The following is an 18142-nucleotide window of genomic DNA, read 5'->3' on the forward strand; positions in this document are numbered from 1 at the left end:
GCAGGAACGTGCGCACCTTAGGAAGACGTGCTAGACGCTTCTGAAAAAACACGGATAGTGCCGAGACTTGCCCTTTAAGGGAGCTGAGCGACAAGCCCTTTTCCAACCCCGATTGCAGGAAGGAAAGAAAGGTAGGCAATGCAAATGGCCAAGGGGATACTCTCTGTGCAGAGCACCAGGATAAGAAAATCTTCCACGTTCTGTGGTAGATCTTAGCAGACGTTGACTTCCTAGCTTGTCTCATTGTGGCTACGACTCCTTGAGATAATCCTGCGGACGCTAGGATCCAGGACTCAATGGCCACACAGTCAGGTTCAGGGCCGCAGAATTCTGATGGAAAAACGGCCCTTGGGACAGTAAGTCTGGTCGGTCTGGCAGTGACCACGGTCGACCGACCGTGAGATGCCACAGATCCGGATACCACGATCTCCTCGGCCAGTCTGGGGCGACGAGTATGACGCGGCTGCAATCAGATCTGATCTTGCGTAACACTCTGGGCAAGAGTGCCAGAGGTGGGAAGACGTATGGGAGCTGAAACTGCGACCAATCTTGAACTAATGCGTCTGCCGCCAGAGCTCTTTGATCGCGCGACCTCGCCATGAATGCCGGGACCTTGTTGTTGTGCCGGGACGCCATTAGGTCGACGTCCGGCACTCCCCATCGGCGACAGATTTCCTGAAACACGTCCGGGTGAAGGGACCACTCCCCTGCGTCCATGCCCTGGCGACTGAGGAAGTCTGCTTCCCAATTTTCTACGCCTGGGATGTGAACCGCGGATATGGTGGAGGCTGTGTCCTCCACCCACATTAGAATGCGCCGGACTTCTTGGAATGCTTGCCGACTGCGCGTCCCTCCTTGGTGATTGATGTATGCCACCGCTGTGGAGTTGTCCGACTGGATTCGGATCTGCTTTCCTTCCAGCCACTGTTGGAAGGCCAGTAGGGCAAGATACACTGCCCTGATTTCCAGAACATTGATCTGAAGGGTGGACTCCTGCGGAGTCCACGTCCCCTGGGCCCTGTGGTGGAGAAACACTGCTCCCCACCCTGACAGACTCGCATCTGTCGTGACCACTGCCCAGGATGGGGGCAGGAAGGATCTTCCCTGAGACAATGAGGTGGGAAGGAGCCACCATTGTAGAGAGTCCTTGGCCGTCTGGGAAAGAGAGACTTTCCTGTCCAGGGACGTTGACTTCCCGTCCCATTGGCGGAGAATGTCCCATTGAAGTGGGCGCAGATGAAACTGCGCAAAGGGAACTGCTTCCATGGCTGCCACCATCTTCCCGAGGAAGTGCATGAGGCGCCGTAAGGGGTGCGACTGGCCTTGAAGGAGGGATTGCACCCCTGTCTGTAGGGACCGCTGCTTGTTCAGCGGAAGCTTCACTCTCGCTGCTCGAGTATGAAACTCCATGCCAAGATACGTTAGCGACTGTGACGGTGACAGATTCGACTTTGGAAAGTTGATGATCCATCCGAACGTCTGTAGAGTCTCCAGCGTAGCATGTAGACTGAGTTGGCATGCCTCTTGAGAGGGTGCCTTGACAAGTAGATCGTCTAGGTAAGGGATCACCGAGTGTCCCTGAGAGTGCAAGACTGCTACCACCGCCGCCATGACCTTGGTGAAGACCCGGGGGGCTGTCGCCAGACCGAATGGCAGAGCTACGAACTGAAGATGGTCGTTTCCTATCACAAAACGTAGAAAACGTTGATGTTCTGTAGCAATTGGCACGTGGAGATAAGCATCTTTGATGTCTATTGAGGCAAGGAAGTCTCCTTGAGACATTGAGGCAACGACAGAGCGGAGGGTTTCCATCCGGAACCGTCTGGCGTGCACATGTTTGTTGAGCAGCTTTAGATCCAGAACAGGACGGAACGAGCCGTCCTTTTTTGGAACCACAAAGAGATTGGAGTAAAACCCTCGCCCTTGTTCCTGAGGCGGTACAGGAACCACTACTCCTTCCGCTCTTAGGGAGTCCACCGCCTGCAGCAGGGCATCTGCTCGGTCTGGATGTGGGGAGGTTCTGAAGAACCGAGCTGGAGGACGAGAACTGAACTCGATTCTGTACCCGCGAGACAAAATGTTTGTCACCCACCGGTCTTTGACCTGTGACGTCCAAATGTCGGAAAAGCGGGAGAGCCTGCCCCCAACCGGAGATGCGGAGGGGGGGGGCTGGAAGTCATGAGGTAGCCGCTTTGGAAGCGGTTCCTCCATTTGCTTTCTTGGGGCGTGCGTGAGCCCGCCAGGAATCTGAGACTCTTTGCGTCCTCTGAGTCCCTTTGGACGAGGAGAATTGTGTCTTGCCCGAACCTCGAAAGGACTGAAACCTCTGCTGCCATTTTTTCTGCTGAGGTTTGCTTGATCTGGGCTGGGGTAAGGAAGAGTCCTTACCCTTGGACTGTTTAATGATGTCAGCCAATGGCTCGCCAAACAGTCTATCTCTAGATAAAGGCAAGCTGGTTAAACATTTTTTGGAACCAGCATCTGCTTTCCAGTCCTTTAACCACAAGTTTCTGCGCAAAACTACCGAATTGGCGGACGCCATTGAGGTGCGGCTGGTAGATTCTAGGACCGCATTGATAGCGTAAGACGCAAACGCAGACATCTGCGAGGTAAGGGACGCCACTTGCGGCGCCGCTGGATGTATGATAGCATCCACTTTTGCTAAACCAGCTGAAATAGCTTGGAGTGCCCATACGGCTGCGAATGCTGGAGCAAACGACGCGCCGATAGCTTCATAGACAGATTTTAACCAAAGGTCCATCTGTCTGTCATTGGCATCCTTAAGTGAAGCGCCATCCTCCACTGCAACTATGGATCTAGCTGCAAGTTTGGAAATCGGGGGGTCTACGTTTGGACACTGGGTCCAGCGCTTGACCACATCAGGGGGGAAAGGAAAACGTGTATCCTTAGAACGTTTAGAGAAACGCCTTTCTGGATGAGCGTCGTGTTTCTGGATTGATTCTCTGAAGTCAGAGTGATCCAAGAAAGCACTCAATTTACGCTTGGGATAGAGGAAACAAAACTTCTCCTGCTCTGCAGCTGCCTCCTCTGCAGAAGGAGCTGGGGTAGAAATATCCAACAGTCTATTGATGGCTGAGATAAGATCGTTTACCATGGCGTCCCCATCCGGGGTATCCAGATTGAGAGGGGTTCCAGTATAAGACTCCTGATCACTCTCTTCAGACGCATCACAGGGCGACTGATTGCGCTGAGACCCTGAGCAGTGTGATGACGTTGAGGGTCTTTCCCAGCGAGCTCGCTTAGGGTGGCTGGGGCTATCATCTGAGTCATAATACTCAGCCTGGGAAGCCGGGGACCCCCTTGCAGTCTGGACTAATTCCAACTGAGGGGGATTAGAGGACAGAGACCTCGCCGTGTCCATAGGCTGAGCCCCAGACATGGATTGCAAAGTTTCAAGGATCTTTGCCATAGTCACAGACATTCCATCAGCAAAAACTGCAAAGTCTGTCCCTGACACCGGGGCAGGACTTACAAGCGTCTCAGCCTGGGTCACTACCCCTCCGGACTCCGGCTGGCGAAGCAGCACCGGATCTGAGCATTGCACACAATGGGGGTCTTTGGAACCTGCTGGTAGAGCAGCCCCACATGCAGCACACGCAGTGTACACAGCCCTAGCCTTGGCAGCCTTGCGTTTTGTGGATGACATGTTGCTGCCTCCTCAGAGCGATCTGGGGTCTAGCCAGGAAGCGACCTCCCAGTGCAAGAAATAACTAAATATATATATCTGGTGACACAGTACACCAATACACACTGAGGCACTAGAGGGGCCAGCTGAAAAGCCGCTTACCGCCCGCTTAAGAGCGGGTGTGTGTTCTCCAAAAGCCCCCAAGTCCAGGTCTCCCAGAGCCCTGCGTCCTTCCTCCAGCCAGACTGCATGTAATGGCTGCCGGCGTCCTGGGAGAGGAGGGGGGGGCGGGCCCTGGGCGTTCCTGGCTAAGAGCGGGAAGCCTGCTTCCCTCTGTGCCTAGTGAGAGGGCTGGAGCATGTAAATCAGGCTCCAGCCCTCGTCGCTGCTGCGAAACAGCGTCTCTCCCCTACCCTGATTGACAGGGTGGGGGCGGGAACGAAGCGGAGCTAGGCCGCAAAAGCCGGGGACTGGATTTATAAACGCCGCCGCCGTAAAAGCGCGGTCGGCGTGTCCCCGGCGCACCACAAGTCACAGCAGCGCCGCCCGGTCCAGTGGGGGTCGGCGCTGCGTTCCCACAACACAAAGTCCCCCAGTAAACTGTAGGAACACTAACTCCAACGTTACGGTCCCCGGCGCACTACAACACCCAGCCAGCCCGGAGTGTGTCTGTGCCTGCCGGGGACACAGAGTACCTGTATGATGCAGGGCCATGTCCCTGATTGTACTCCTGCTCCATATCCATCAGGTTCAACTGGGTCTGTGGATGGAGCCCGGCGTCAGAGCTTAGAGGCCGGCAGGATCCCACTTCCACAGAGCCCTACAAGGGGATGTGGAAGGAAAACAGCATGTGGGGCTCCAGCCCCTGTACCAGAAATAGGTACCTCAACCTTACAACACCATCCACGGGTGAGAAGGGAGCATGCTGGGGGCCCTATATGGGCCCTCTTTTCTTCCATCCGAAATAGTCAGCAGCTACTGCTGACTAAAATCTGTGGAGCTATGCGTGGATGTCTGACCTCCTTCGCACAAAGCTTGAAAACTGGAGAACCCGTGATACCACGGGGGGGTATAGCCAGAAGGGGAGGGGCCTTGCACTTTTTAGTGTAGTGCTTTGTGTGGCCTCCGGAGGGCAGTAGCTATACCCCAATCGTCTGGGTCTCCCAATAGAGCGCTGAAGAAAAAGCCCTTGTCCACTCCCAACCCCCACCCTTGACCCAGTGGAAATACCTGAAGATCTGAGGGAGAGAAGAAGAGCGGACGGGAGAGATGAGAGAGAAAGGACACCTATCGAAAACGAGCCTGAGAAGCAGCGCAACATAGGGTTATAGTAAAGGACCTACCAATCTCCTATGTCTAGAAGTTGGTGAAGTCCAGACTCCATCTTCTGCTCCATGCAACTATGCACACTATAAGGAGCGGGCAGACAGGAGACTACAAGGCTAAAAGACCACCACCCTGGTAGCTGATCGCCGACTAAGAAGGTACATGGTCTACCCGTACAGGCGCGAGAAGATACCGACTGAACAATTACAGCCTGTACTTGCTGTAGCTACAAGGGTGAAACAGAGTGCAGAATTACACAGTTATCCTATAAATGATCCATCTGGAAAAGAGAAAAGCTTAAACGTCTAATCTGGCCTCTAAAGGCCTAAATAGGTCTGAGACTCAGACATCAGTTGCCTCCAACTGACACTAGACAAAACTTGAGGAGGCGTCATGCTAGCAGTAGAAGTATAGTTCGCCCGCGAGGAGCCATTAATCATTTTATGTAATACTAGTGTCAGCCTCCAGGTGGCAGCAGACTACCCCATGGCTCTGTGTTCCCCAATGACACGAACGAGACACAGATTTTACCTCAGAATTGAGAATTTGATAATGACTGATCAGTCCATGCAGAGAAAGGAGACTTCTCTGATAAAATACATAATAAAACTTACTTATATTCATGTGTATTGATATATGAGAACAAACAGAAATAAACATTACCAGTGCTGTGGATGATGGCTATATGGCCATTGTTTCCTTAACTCACTATACTAAAATTTTACATCAGAATTTTTTATCCTAGAAAGTAATTCCAGTAATTTTCTTACCAATGGAGATGATCAAGTCTCGTCTCAACACAAAACCCACAAGCCTCTGAGACTCTCGAGAAACCACGACAGGGAAGCCACTATACGTTGTTTCGGTAATTGCCGCCTCGATGTCAGCCACGGTCATACTGTCTTGAGTAACGACGGTCAGTGTTGGGTCATTACGTCGTGGTCGCATTACATCCATTGCTAGAGTTTTATGGCTAAACTCCTCTTTAGCCTCCAGAAAAGGGTAACCATTCAAGCGGATATGGGCATCGTAGATGCTTTCCCTTCCCAAAGCATCGGCCACCCACTTGCTGGTCATGGCTGCAGCCATTAAAGGCACAATGTACTCCAATCCTCCAGTCAATTCAAACATGATGACTACAAGAGAGACCGTCATGCGAGTGGCTCCACCTGGAAATAGAAGCGGAATGGAATATTATTACCAGACGTTATCGCCTCCCGTCTTTAACATTGATGGCCTACCCTTAGACTAGGTCGGTGAGGGTGCGACACTCGGCACCCTCGTTAATCAGCTGTTCCGATGCCAGCGAGTGCTCAGTTGCGGAGCTGTACAGCACAGGTCTGTCAACATTATAGCTGCCAGAGCTGGATACTGCGTATCCACCCCCTACTGATTCAAGCACGAGGTGGATATGGAGTACCCGGCTCTGGCCACAATATTGCTGACAGAACCGTGCAGCTGAGCACTACTGGCCACCGCTGCCATCAAGAAGAGATGATCAGTTGGGTGCCATGTGTCACCCCCCCCCCCATCAATCAGGTATTGGTAACCTTTCCTAAGGATAAGACATTCATGTAAACGCCTTAAAATAGCAAAACAAACACAGAAATAAAACCAAAAAAACCAAAACACTGTATTAAAACTGATATCGTAGCAAACAGGTACCAGGTGAAATGTACCAGAAAAACAAAACATAAAATACAACCATAAAATTGGTGTTTGTTTGTTTTTTTTATTCCATCATACTTGTAGTTTACATTACATTATTTATCATAAAATATAGTGAAAGACGGTGGAAAACAAAAAAATCCTACTTTGGCCCAAAAAGTAGAAGTCGTCATACTGCCATAGTAGCAGAAAAATAACATTGAAAGAAAAAATGCAAGGCAAATATGAAAAAATACAAAAAGCCACCTAACTATAGGTGATCCTTTAGTGACCAATGAGTGCCTAAAGATGATGCCACCAGCTCTAAACTTCGGCATAGTGGGTAAATGGAGCCCCGCTCCTGTACTGCTTGTTTGGTTACTCAGAAAATGGCATCACTGCGGAGCTGTTCTTCTAATGTTAGGGCTCATTTAGACGCCATTGTTTCTCATGAGATCTGTTTCCCATTTTAACCAGACTCTCAGATCAAAGTTGCCAAGACAACTCTACGGGTCTGTTAAAAAATTCCAACAGCATTTGAATGCCATCTGCGTGCAGTCCATTCCTCATGGACAGTTTGAAAGGAGAACATTAATTATATCTATATCTATATATATATATACACATATACACACACACACACACACACATCTCTGAGGAAAAAAAAATGAAACTGTGACCAAACACCGATGGTATAAACGGACACTGACCAAACTGCGATGACCCTCTGATCAAAAACATTGATGAAAGTTGGAACCATTCTCACATGAGAAAATCACTTACCGTATTTTTCGGACCATAAGACGCACTTTTCCCCCCAAATGTTGGGGGAAAGTGGGGGGTGCGTCTTATGGTCTGACTATAAGGCTGCGGGGAATGAGGGTGCCGCGGTGCAGCGGGTCATCGGCGGCACGAGCAGGCTGTAACAGCCTGCTGTGACCACGTGGGCCCGCTCATTACATATGGACGCCCATCCTCCCGCCCATCATCTCTCAGCGAAACCGGCGCTGACAGGTGGGCGGGGTGATGGGCGGGGGGGGGTGCGTGCATAATTAGCAGCCGGCCGTGATCACCCCTGGCAACTACAACCTGGAGTGATCATGTGCGGCTGTATTCACTGCCCCCCGTGCATCATTATCAGCGCGGGGTGCAGTGAATCAGTGTACTCACCCGTCACCGTGTGTGGAGCCGCCCCCCTGCAGCATCGTGTCATCCTGTCTGTGCCGGCGGTCAGCTGATCTGGACACTAGCGGCGCACACCGCGATGACGTCATCGCTGTGCACGCCGCTAGTATCCACCAGAATCGATCAGCTTACCGCCGGCACAGACAGGAAGACGCGATGCTGCAGACACCGGTGACGGCTCCACACAGCGGCGCTGCAGCTGAGACAGAGATCGGTGCTTCAGGGAGTGAGGAAGGGTAAGTATAAACGTTTATTTTTTTTTTCCTGTGCCACAGGATACACACCATTTACCAGGATGGGGGCATTTCATGAGCAGGATGGATGGGGGCATTTCATGAGCAGGATGGATGGGGGCATTTCATGAGCAGGATGGATGGGGGCATTTCATGAGCAGGATGGATGGGGGCATTTCATGAGCAGGATGGATGGGGGCATTTCATGAGCAGGATGGATAGGGGCATTTCATGAGCAGGATGGATGGGGGCATTTCATGAGCAGGATGGATGGGGGCATTTCATGAGCAGGATGGATGGGGGCATTTCATGAGCAGGATGGATGGGGGCATTTCATGAGCAGGATGGATGGGGGCATATCATGAGCAGGATGGATGGGGGCATATCATGAGCAGGATGGATGGGGGCATATCATGAGCAGGATGGATGGGGGCATATCATGAGCAGGATGGATGGGGGCATATCATGAGCAGGATGGATGGGGGCATATCATGAGCAGGATGTATGGGGGCATATCATGAGCAGGATGGATGGGAGCATATCATGAGCAGGATGGATGGGGGCATATCATGAGCAGGATGGATGGGGGTATAACATGAGCAGGATGGATGGGGGGTATATTATTAGCAGGATGGGGGGTATATTATTAGCAGGATGGGGGGTATATGAGCAGGATCATATACAAGGCAGGAGGATCCTTATCAGAATGGGGTACCTTAGTAGAGACTTTGGGGACATTACCCCCATAACAGTGTCAGCAGCAGATCCTCGCCCCATAACAGTGAGTCATGACCATATTTTTTGGTTAAAATTTTATTTTCCTATTTTCCTCCTCTAAAACTAGGGTGCGTCTTATGGTCAGGTGCGTCTTATAGTCCGAAAAATACGGTATATCTGAAAGAGCCCAAACTGAGATTTCTCTCAGGCCTCATTCAGAAGACAGCGATTTTTCTGGACCACCAAAAATGGCTTGAGTGTCTGCAGTGTTTTAGATCAAACTTTCATCAGTGTTTGGTCAGTGTGTATGTTTTTACAATCAGTGTTTGGTCAGGGTGTTCGTTTTGTCCATCAGCGTTTGATCAGTGTGTGTTTTGGCCATCAGCGTTTGGTCAGTGTGTCGGTTTTGGCCATCAGCGCTTGGTCAGTGTGTCCGTTTTGGCCATCAGCGTTTGGTCAGTGTGTCCGTTTTGGCCATTAGTGTTTGGTCCGTGTCTCTGTTTTGGCCATCAGCATTTGGTCAGTGTCTCCGTTTTGGCCATCAGTGTTTGGTCAGTGTCTCTGTTTTGGCCATCAGTGTTTGGTCAGTGTCTCTGTTTTGGCCATCAGTGTTTGGTCAGTGTCGGTTTTTGCCATCAGTGTTTAATCAGTTATTTTCACGTATGGAAAATAAATAATTATTAGACTCCCCCTGTCCATTAAAATGTTGATCACGGACAGCACATGGGTTGAATACTGATAAAATCTGTGTACTGCCTGTGATTTTCACAGAGCTTTAGCCTGAAATGGTTCATTTTGATCCACGACACGGACATTAATATAGACGGCTTTTAGTTTAGTTTAGTTTTTTTGCCTTGCACTTTTCTTTCTGTGATTTGTTGCAATAGTTTGCTATATATGGTTTTAGGCTGTAAATGTCTCAGTAATATAAAACTAATAATTCTTGGAAAACAAAGAGGAAAAACCAAACAAATCAATAAAAATGTCTGTGTCTAAAAGGGGTTTAACGTCCCCGGGAGTGGCCAATATATCAATATATCATTTTGTCCATTTTCATTTTTTCTCCTCATCTTCCAAAAAGGCAAAACACTCATTCGATATAGCCGCACAAGGACTTGGTATTTTGAGGGACAAGTTGTAGTTTTCAATGACACCGATAATTTTGCCATATCATGTACTAAAATAAATACCGGTAGTTAAGATGCTGCAATTGTAGCTAGCACCGATTGCTGCTGGCTGCGTATTACAGCAGACATCTGTCCTGAATGTCGAGAGCACAGCTCCTGAGCCCGCAGTATACATGCACATCCTGATCATGGCATATAAGGTCTGGGAGGTTGTATGAAGGGGTTGATGCAATAGGATCATATATTATATATACGTCTTAGATTCAGACATTACTGTTCAGTTCTGATGCCAATTTTCCATACAGTGACCTTTACATTGGGCCCAACATCTAGTACAGAGAGTATGCAAGGGGTGGGGTTTTTTTTTTGTTTTTTTTTTTACAGCCACGGGTTGTAGATTACTTTGCTGGTACAATGCGCTTTACTAAATGTACTCACCTAGGCAAGCAGCGGCTCCTACCATGGCATAAAGGCCTGGGGTAATGCAGTCGGCCCCCTGACTACACCATCCCTTGAACATCGGCCAGTCATGATGATAGAATGCCAGCTGCTCCATACACACTCCCATCAGTCTTCCCATTATTGCACCCACAGCCATACTTGGTATGAAGAGTCCAGAAGGCACCTACATAGAAACACAGCATTATTGTAGCACGAGAATAATCACATTTAAGGAGAACTGGTCACCATGAAAATGCAAGCCAATCTGAAACCCTTATGGCAGGGATCCCCAAACCTCTAGTTCAGTGGCCATATGTGGCCCATGATGTGTTGCTCGCGGCTGTCTGCAAGCTACATGGATTAGCTCCAGGCCTTGCAAACAGCTATGAAGAGCAGGTCTCCAGATTGTGACATTTTTATGGAGCACCACACAGAAGAGCAGATGTGAATGTATGTCCGAACCCCTGCATATTTGCGTTCTGCCTCGTTGTGGTGATTTCTCAGGAAAGCTTTGACTGTCATTAAACTAGTAATGTGGACTCTGGGTGTCAATACAGTGTGTGCAGGAGCTCAATCTGGCTCGCGACCCTCTCTCGGAGCTGAAGGTGGCTCGCGACCCTCTCTCGGAGCTGAAGGTGGCTCGCGACCCTCTCTCGGAGCTGAAGGTGGCTCGCGACCCTCTCTCGGAGCTGAAGGTGGCTCGCGACCCTCTCTCGGAGCTGAAGGTGGCTCGCGACCCTCTCTCGGAGCTGAAGGTGGCTCGCGACCCTCTCTCGGAGCTGAAGGTGGCTCGCGACCCTCTCTCGGAGCTGAAGGTGGCTCGCGACCCTCTCTCGGAGCTGAAGGTGGCTCGCGACCCTCTCTCGAAGCTCAATGTGGCTCGCGACCCTGTCTTGGAGATGAATGTGGCTCGCGACCCTCTCTCTGAGCTGGATGTGGCTCGCGACGCTGTCTCGGAGATGGATGTGGCTCGCGACCCTGTCTCGGAGATGGATGTGGCTCGCGACCCTGTCTCGGAGCTGGATGTGGCTCTTAAGGTCAGAAAGGTTGGGGACTTCTGATTAAATGTATAGAGAAGGGGAGCTGAGCACTTGATATATGTTTTTATCAGTGACCGACAGATTTCTCTACGCCCACTGGACCCAAAATCCCAGGAAAAGCTGAGGTTTAAATGAATAACGGAAAGCAGTAGAGAGGGGTTTCACACCGCGCCAATGACCGACAACTCCTGAAATTTCAGATCAATGCTTCTTTATTTCACGCACAGGTCAAGTCAACGCGTTTCAAGAGTCTTAGCTCTCTTCATCAGGACAAGCTGGCAAAGAACATCAAATCTGCTGTAAGGCAGCCTATACAGCAATATATACCTTAGAGGTGGAGTCCTGATCCACCCCTTTTGAAAAAAATCGGCGGGAATCCATACATTTAAAAAACAACAAGACAATGTAAATCATAAATTTGTCAAAAATATTCCTTTGTGAGCATATATTCATAGTTTCAAGATAATTGGTAAATCTGAATAAAAATAATATTAAACGAAAAAATAAATAAAGGATGTATATAACATGTGCACAGGTGTAGTTCTTGTTTCCATAAACATTGCAAAGACACATATGTTCCCAGATATGTCATTATTCCATAACCTGCCTAGAACCATATTACAAATGGTCTGCAGCCTACGATCCAAGTATCAGGAACATAGCACCAGAAGCATTTAGCCGTCTGTGCCACAGATGAATACGAAAAACCTGCCCAGAATCAGCTTATCAAAAATATATATATTCTCCTTAGTCAGGCACAGAAAAAAGGAGAGGTAGGGAAGGAATGGGGAACTCAAAAATTGGATAAATATCCCTTTCATTGCCCAAAGGAAAATTTTGGAATAATAGTTAAATATACTACCATGTGCGAATTAAACCAAAAAAATATATACCGTGAAACCAGTAACCGATCTAGTGATCAAACGCCCGACTTGCGGTTCCACACCAGGGACACGTAGGAGAGCAAGTGAAAAACTTATATATACATTATTAACCTTTACTGGGGCTTAAAGAAAAAATCCCCGAGTATCAAATTAATGCAACACAATCCTCTATGTAAAACAGAGACTATAGCGTTAATTCAAACCCGCCATAATCTTATCGAAAGGAAAAAGAAATTATCGCCACAGGCGTGAAGAGTAATTCAGTGTAGTGTGCTGTTAATCTGGGCTAACCAACCCCCGAAAAAAGTAAAAGGAGGAGAGAACTATCCCTAAATTCATGACGGAGGACAAATCGGGTAAAATTTATTGGACCACTCATTAGTAGTAGAGACCGGACCTATATCTATTCCGTAGCGGCTTAGTACCGCATTCATGATGGCTTTAATGGGAGAAAAAAGTGTAACTCTGTGACAAGGTGAATTAAGTTGAGGAGCGTGAGGGAAAGTGCAGTACGCATGCTCCCAGAAAGGTGCATAGCTAGTGTTCCTAGAAAGTTAATCAGGGGAAGCCGGGGTGAAAGAAGTTCAAGGCGTGGGAAAATTTACTAGTGCGCATGTCACATTCTATTCATGCAAGTCAGTCCTCCTACCATTTGGATCTTAGGAGAAAGAACCATAAACCTGAAGGGAAAAAACCCTCCCAATAGCAGGGGGCCAGCTCCATCTCGACCCCAAACAGAATTAGGGACAAAAGCTGGTCGGGTCCATCCCTGCAAATTCCCTATGACATTTACAGGCAATTATGTGAAGGGAAAAAACGGTGTCCAAGTATTACACCAGCGCAAAAATGCCCTGGCATATATAGAACAATCTTAGTAAATGTGTGTATAAATGATTAAATAAATAAATAATTAAATAAGAGGGGGGTTAAAATGACCGTAATGGATTATGAATATATGCCGATGCCCATATGTAATGAATATAATAATGGTATTAATATAAAAAGCCAAGAAGGATTTCAATCCTACGGACGCACAAGATCATAAAACATGAGACATATACACAATATATAAAAAATATAAAAATATATACAAATATAAATATATATAAAACCAAGAAAATTCATGATCAGGAGAAGTCCTAATTTAGGACTTCTCCTGATCATGAATTTTCTTGGTTTTATATATATTTATATTTGTATATATTTTTATTTTTTATTATTGTGTATATGTCTCATGTTTTATGATCTTGTGCGTCCGTAGGATTGAAATCCTTCTTGGCTTTTTATATTAATACCATTATTATATTCATTACATATGGGCATCGGCATATATTCATAATCCATTACGGTCATTTTAACCCCCCTCTTATTTAATTATTTATTTATTTAATCATTTATACACACATTTACTAAGATTGTTCTATATATGCCAGGGCATTTTTGCGCTGGTGTAATACTTGGACACCGTTTTTTCCCTTCACATAATTGCCTGTAAATGTCATAGGGAATTTGCAGGGATGGACCCGACCAGCTTTTGTCCCTAATTCTGTTTGGGGTCGAGATGGAGCTGGCCCCCTGCTATTGGGAGGGTTTTTTCCCTTCAGGTTTATGGTTCTTTCTCCTAAGATCCAAATGGTAGGAGGACTGACTTGCATGAATAGAATGTGACATGCGCACTAGTAAATTTTCCCACGCCTTGAACTTCTTTCACCCCGGCTTCCCCTGATTAACTTTCTAGGAACACTAGCTATGCACCTTTCTGGGAGCATGCGTACTGCACTTTCCCTCACGCTCCTCAACTTAATTCACCTTGTCACAGAGTTACACTTTTTTCTCCCATTAAAGCCATCATGAATGCGGTACTAAGCCGCTACGGAATAGATATAGGTCCGGTCTCTACTACTAATGAGTGGTCCAATAAATTTTACCCGATTTGTCCTCCGTCATGAATTTAGGGATAGTTCTCTCCTCCTTTTACTTTTTTCGGGGGTTGGTTAGCCCAGATTAACAGCACACTACACTGAATTACTCTTCACGCCTGTGGCGATAATTTCTTTTTCCTTTCGATAAGATTATGGCGGGTTTGAATTAACGCTATAGTCTCTGTTTTACATAGAGGATTGTGTTGCATTAATTTGATACTCGGGGATTTTTTCTTTAAGCCCCAGTAAAGGTTAATAATGTATATATAAGTTTTTCACTTGCTCTCCTACGTGTCCCTGGTGTGGAACCGCAAGTCGGGCGTTTGATCACTAGATCGGTTACTGGTTTCACGGTATATATTTTTTTGGTTTAATTCGCACATGGTAGTATATTTAACTATTATTCCAAAATTTTCCTTTGGGCAATGAAAGGGATATTTATCCAATTTTTGAGTTCCCCATTCCTTCCCTACCTCTCCTTTTTTCTGTGCCTGACTAAGGAGAATATATATATTTTTGATAAGCTGATTCTGGGCAGGTTTTTCGTATTCATCTGTGGCACAGACGGCTAAATGCTTCTGGTGCTATGTTCCTGATACTTGGATCGTAGGCTGCAGACCATTTGTAATATGGTTCTAGGCAGGTTATGGAATAATGACATATCTGGGAACATATGTGTCTTTGCAATGTTTTTGGAAACAAGAACTACACCTGTGCACATGTTATATACATCCTTTATTTATTTTTTCGTTTAATATTATTTTTATTCAGATTTACCAATTATCTTGAAACTATGAATATATGCTCACAAAGGAATATTTTTGACAAATTTATGATTTACATTGTCTTGTTGTTTTTTAAATGTATGGATTCCCGCCGATTTTTTTCAAAAGGGGTGGATCAGGACTCCACCTCTAAGGTATATATTGCTGTATAGGCTGCCTTACAGCAGATTTGATGTTCTTTGCCAGCTTGTCCTGATGAAGAGAGCTAAGACTCTTGAAACGCGTTGACTTGACCTGTGCGTGAAATAAAGAAGCATTGATCTGAAATTTCAGGAGTTGTCGGTCATTGGCGCGGTGTGAAACCCCTCTCTACTGCTTTCCGTTATCTGCCAACTGGGGACTGCTGCCGTGACCTGGAGTTACATGCCTGCATAGGGGTTGTGACTTTCACAACCTGATCTGGTGAGTAGGATTACCTATCTTAAGACCCCTTATATACCGGGGTAAGACCCTATTGCGCTTCTTTTTCCACAGAAATTACTTTGAGGTTTAAATGAAGAAATCACAAGTTATACTGACATTTTACCCACAAAACAATATATATCAGCCTAATCCAATCGCCCGGAATGTGTGTGGGTATGTGCGTGCAACATGTGCGTTCATGCGTGCGTGCAACTACAGTCTGGTCATAGTAAATATGGAGCCAATATATACATGTAAGTGAGTGATTTTAGTAATAGAGGCAGCTTTACTGACAGAACCAGGTACTGCCATGACTGAGTGGATAAGGATCAGTTTTCCACCAATGTCAAGTGGAGACCATCACCGCAGATCCAACCAATCCTTCTCACCTATCTTCTATTATAGTGCTACTTTGTGGAAGGAGACGAAACTTATCAAAGAAGGATCAATGACTGAATGAATCGATGGTAACTTTGGTTTGCACCAGGAATTTCTATTCAGGACTATAACTGAAAATCAAAACCAATGGCAAAAATATACTGTAACACAGCTTCTGACTGGCATTTTCAGTCTTGGCGTATGCAGATGTAATTCTACTCTGAAGCAGAACCCAACAAGATCTGTACAAATCAGACAGACAAAATTAATGAAGGTAATAAGACCATCCCGCATCTTACCTTCATGCCAAATGTGAAGATGGTGATAACTGCTTTAAAGATTAAAGCTAAGGACAGTTGCCACAACGCGGTGTAGACCCCAGTCCGGGCAGAGCGATCAGGCAGATTGCCCACATTTGTGCTGTTGAAATCATTATTGTAGTCGCACAGTTTGGATGAGTCCAGCAGTCCGCAGTCATTGAACAGCTCCGATATCAGTTCACTGGAGCTAGTTCGCGTGTATTCATTAGGAAATGCAATAACAGCAGTAATGGCTGTGACAACTAGGACCTCTGCCACAGGATAGCGACCCAGCTTAGTGGTTTTCCTTCTACGGCACCAAGCGATATTACCTCGAATGAAGAATGCGCCCCACAAGCCTCCAAATATTCCCAGAAGAATGAACGGGACAAGTTCTAAAAGATGCCACGGAGCGTGAAACTCAACGTAGAAGAGGACCAAGCGGCTGTTTCCAAAGGGGTTAATGGAACGTAATGTAAAAGCTGCCACTAATGCAGCGAAGAAGGACCTCCACAGAGTCTTAAGCGGGAAGTAATAGCTCACCTAAAAGTGGCAAGAAGAAAACAGGTGAGCACAATGTTACCACACATCATCTAAGGTCAGTAAACCAGACCAGCCAGAAAAAAACGACTGGAGAGGAATGGTCGAGGAAGAGCAGAAGGCTTACTAAGGCTTACAAACAATACATGCGCCATTCAAAACTACAACTCCTGCCACATTAAGCTGCTGAGAGAATTAACAAGAAATATATTAAAAATGTCTAGTTACCTCTTCGAGGCTGAAAAGGACTCCTCCAATGGGGGCACCGAAAGCCACAGACACTCCGGCAGCTGCTGCTGCAGATAGCACCTAAATTCAAGGACACACAGTCAGCACGGAGTACATGGACGGAACTGTGCTAATGCACTACAAGTTATGTTCCCCAGAGGAAGACGTGGTTATAGACCCATAGCACTACCTTTACGTCCCCTCTGATCACTTGTGCCCCAGCTGCGTCCACCTACACACAATGGTTCAGACAGACCCCGATTAATCGATCCTGCAGATGTTTACTTTGCTGTTTTTTCTGACCAAATATTGAGCTTTACAGCGTGTTTGGAAATATTACACTCACTTATGAGAATATCTCAGCTAAGTTAAAGGGATATCTTATTTGTATACAAAGCATCAATGCAAAAAAACACAAAACATGCATTAACAGTTCCAGATAGGTTGGGCAGTTCCAGTGAACAGATGACATCGGGTATTGTAGTTCTCAATTTATGAGTAAAATATGGCAGGTAGGAGATGACAGTTGGTGCTTGTAAAGTTCTATGGAGGGGGGAGCTAGAGGCAGACACAGGCATTCAGCTGCACGTTCAACTGAAACAACAGTTACAATTCTCCGTAGAAGTTTACAAGCACCAACTGTCATCTGCTATATCAGTAATGGGAAAATGTGTATTCACTGCAGACAGGTATGACCCATGAAGGAAAGAATGAAAAATTAGGTCAGAAGGAGAAAAAAAAAAAACAAAAACAGATTTCCCTAGTGCTGTTAATTTAGTTAAAAAAAAATAAAAATTATAGTATAGGATTATGAAAACATTGATTTAGTGAACACTGACAAAAAAAAGCATGACTGAATGCGAGGCGTGCTATGGCATATGGATAACTTGTGATCCCACAGTGGTTTAGGAGAAGAGGCACATGGTTGGCTACAATTTAGCCAATTTATTTCAATGAAGAGCAGCACTCATTTGGTTAAAAGGGTTTTTCCAAGAATGTGATAAAATGGTCCCTTCATGTAATGCATACTGTCAGGACGAGTTGTAGCAGCCTGAAGGAACCCAACTCTGGAGAACTGTCTCAGCTGGCACAAGAGCTGTACCACAAGGCAGTCAGAAGAAGGGCTGTGACAGAAGAAATTAAATCTTCTCTTCAGTGGAGTGATCACAAAGGTATTGCTTCTCCAACCCCAGCCTACTGTGCTCAGTCAGCTGAGGAGAAGATTTATTTCTCCTCATACCACAGGCCTTCTCCACCGGTATGTGTGCTTACACGACAGCTCCTGTCAGTAGAAACACAGGTCTTGTGAGCAGCGTCTCTTCATGCTACTCCAGCGCAGAAA

At 46.6% G+C, this 18142-nt stretch overlaps 1 protein-coding gene across 1 annotated transcript in view; it reads right to left on the minus strand.

Annotated features, from left to right (window-relative positions):
- CLCN5 (chloride voltage-gated channel 5) overlaps window positions 1-18142 on the minus strand; it is a 116720-nt gene that overhangs the window by 14339 nt on the left and 84239 nt on the right. Inside the window, exons 9-12 of the mRNA XM_075324039.1 lie at window positions 16801-16881; window positions 16033-16575; window positions 10320-10506; window positions 5743-6141 (exon numbers count right to left, since the gene is read on the minus strand). Of these exons, the coding sequence (XP_075180154.1) occupies window positions 5743-6141; window positions 10320-10506; window positions 16033-16575; window positions 16801-16881 (1210 nt within the window). The remainder of the gene's footprint in view (window positions 1-5742; window positions 6142-10319; window positions 10507-16032; window positions 16576-16800; window positions 16882-18142) is intronic.

Source organism: Anomaloglossus baeobatrachus, chromosome 9 (assembly GCF_048569485.1).
Source record: "Anomaloglossus baeobatrachus isolate aAnoBae1 chromosome 9, aAnoBae1.hap1, whole genome shotgun sequence".
NCBI lineage: Eukaryota > Metazoa > Chordata > Amphibia > Anura > Aromobatidae > Anomaloglossus > Anomaloglossus baeobatrachus.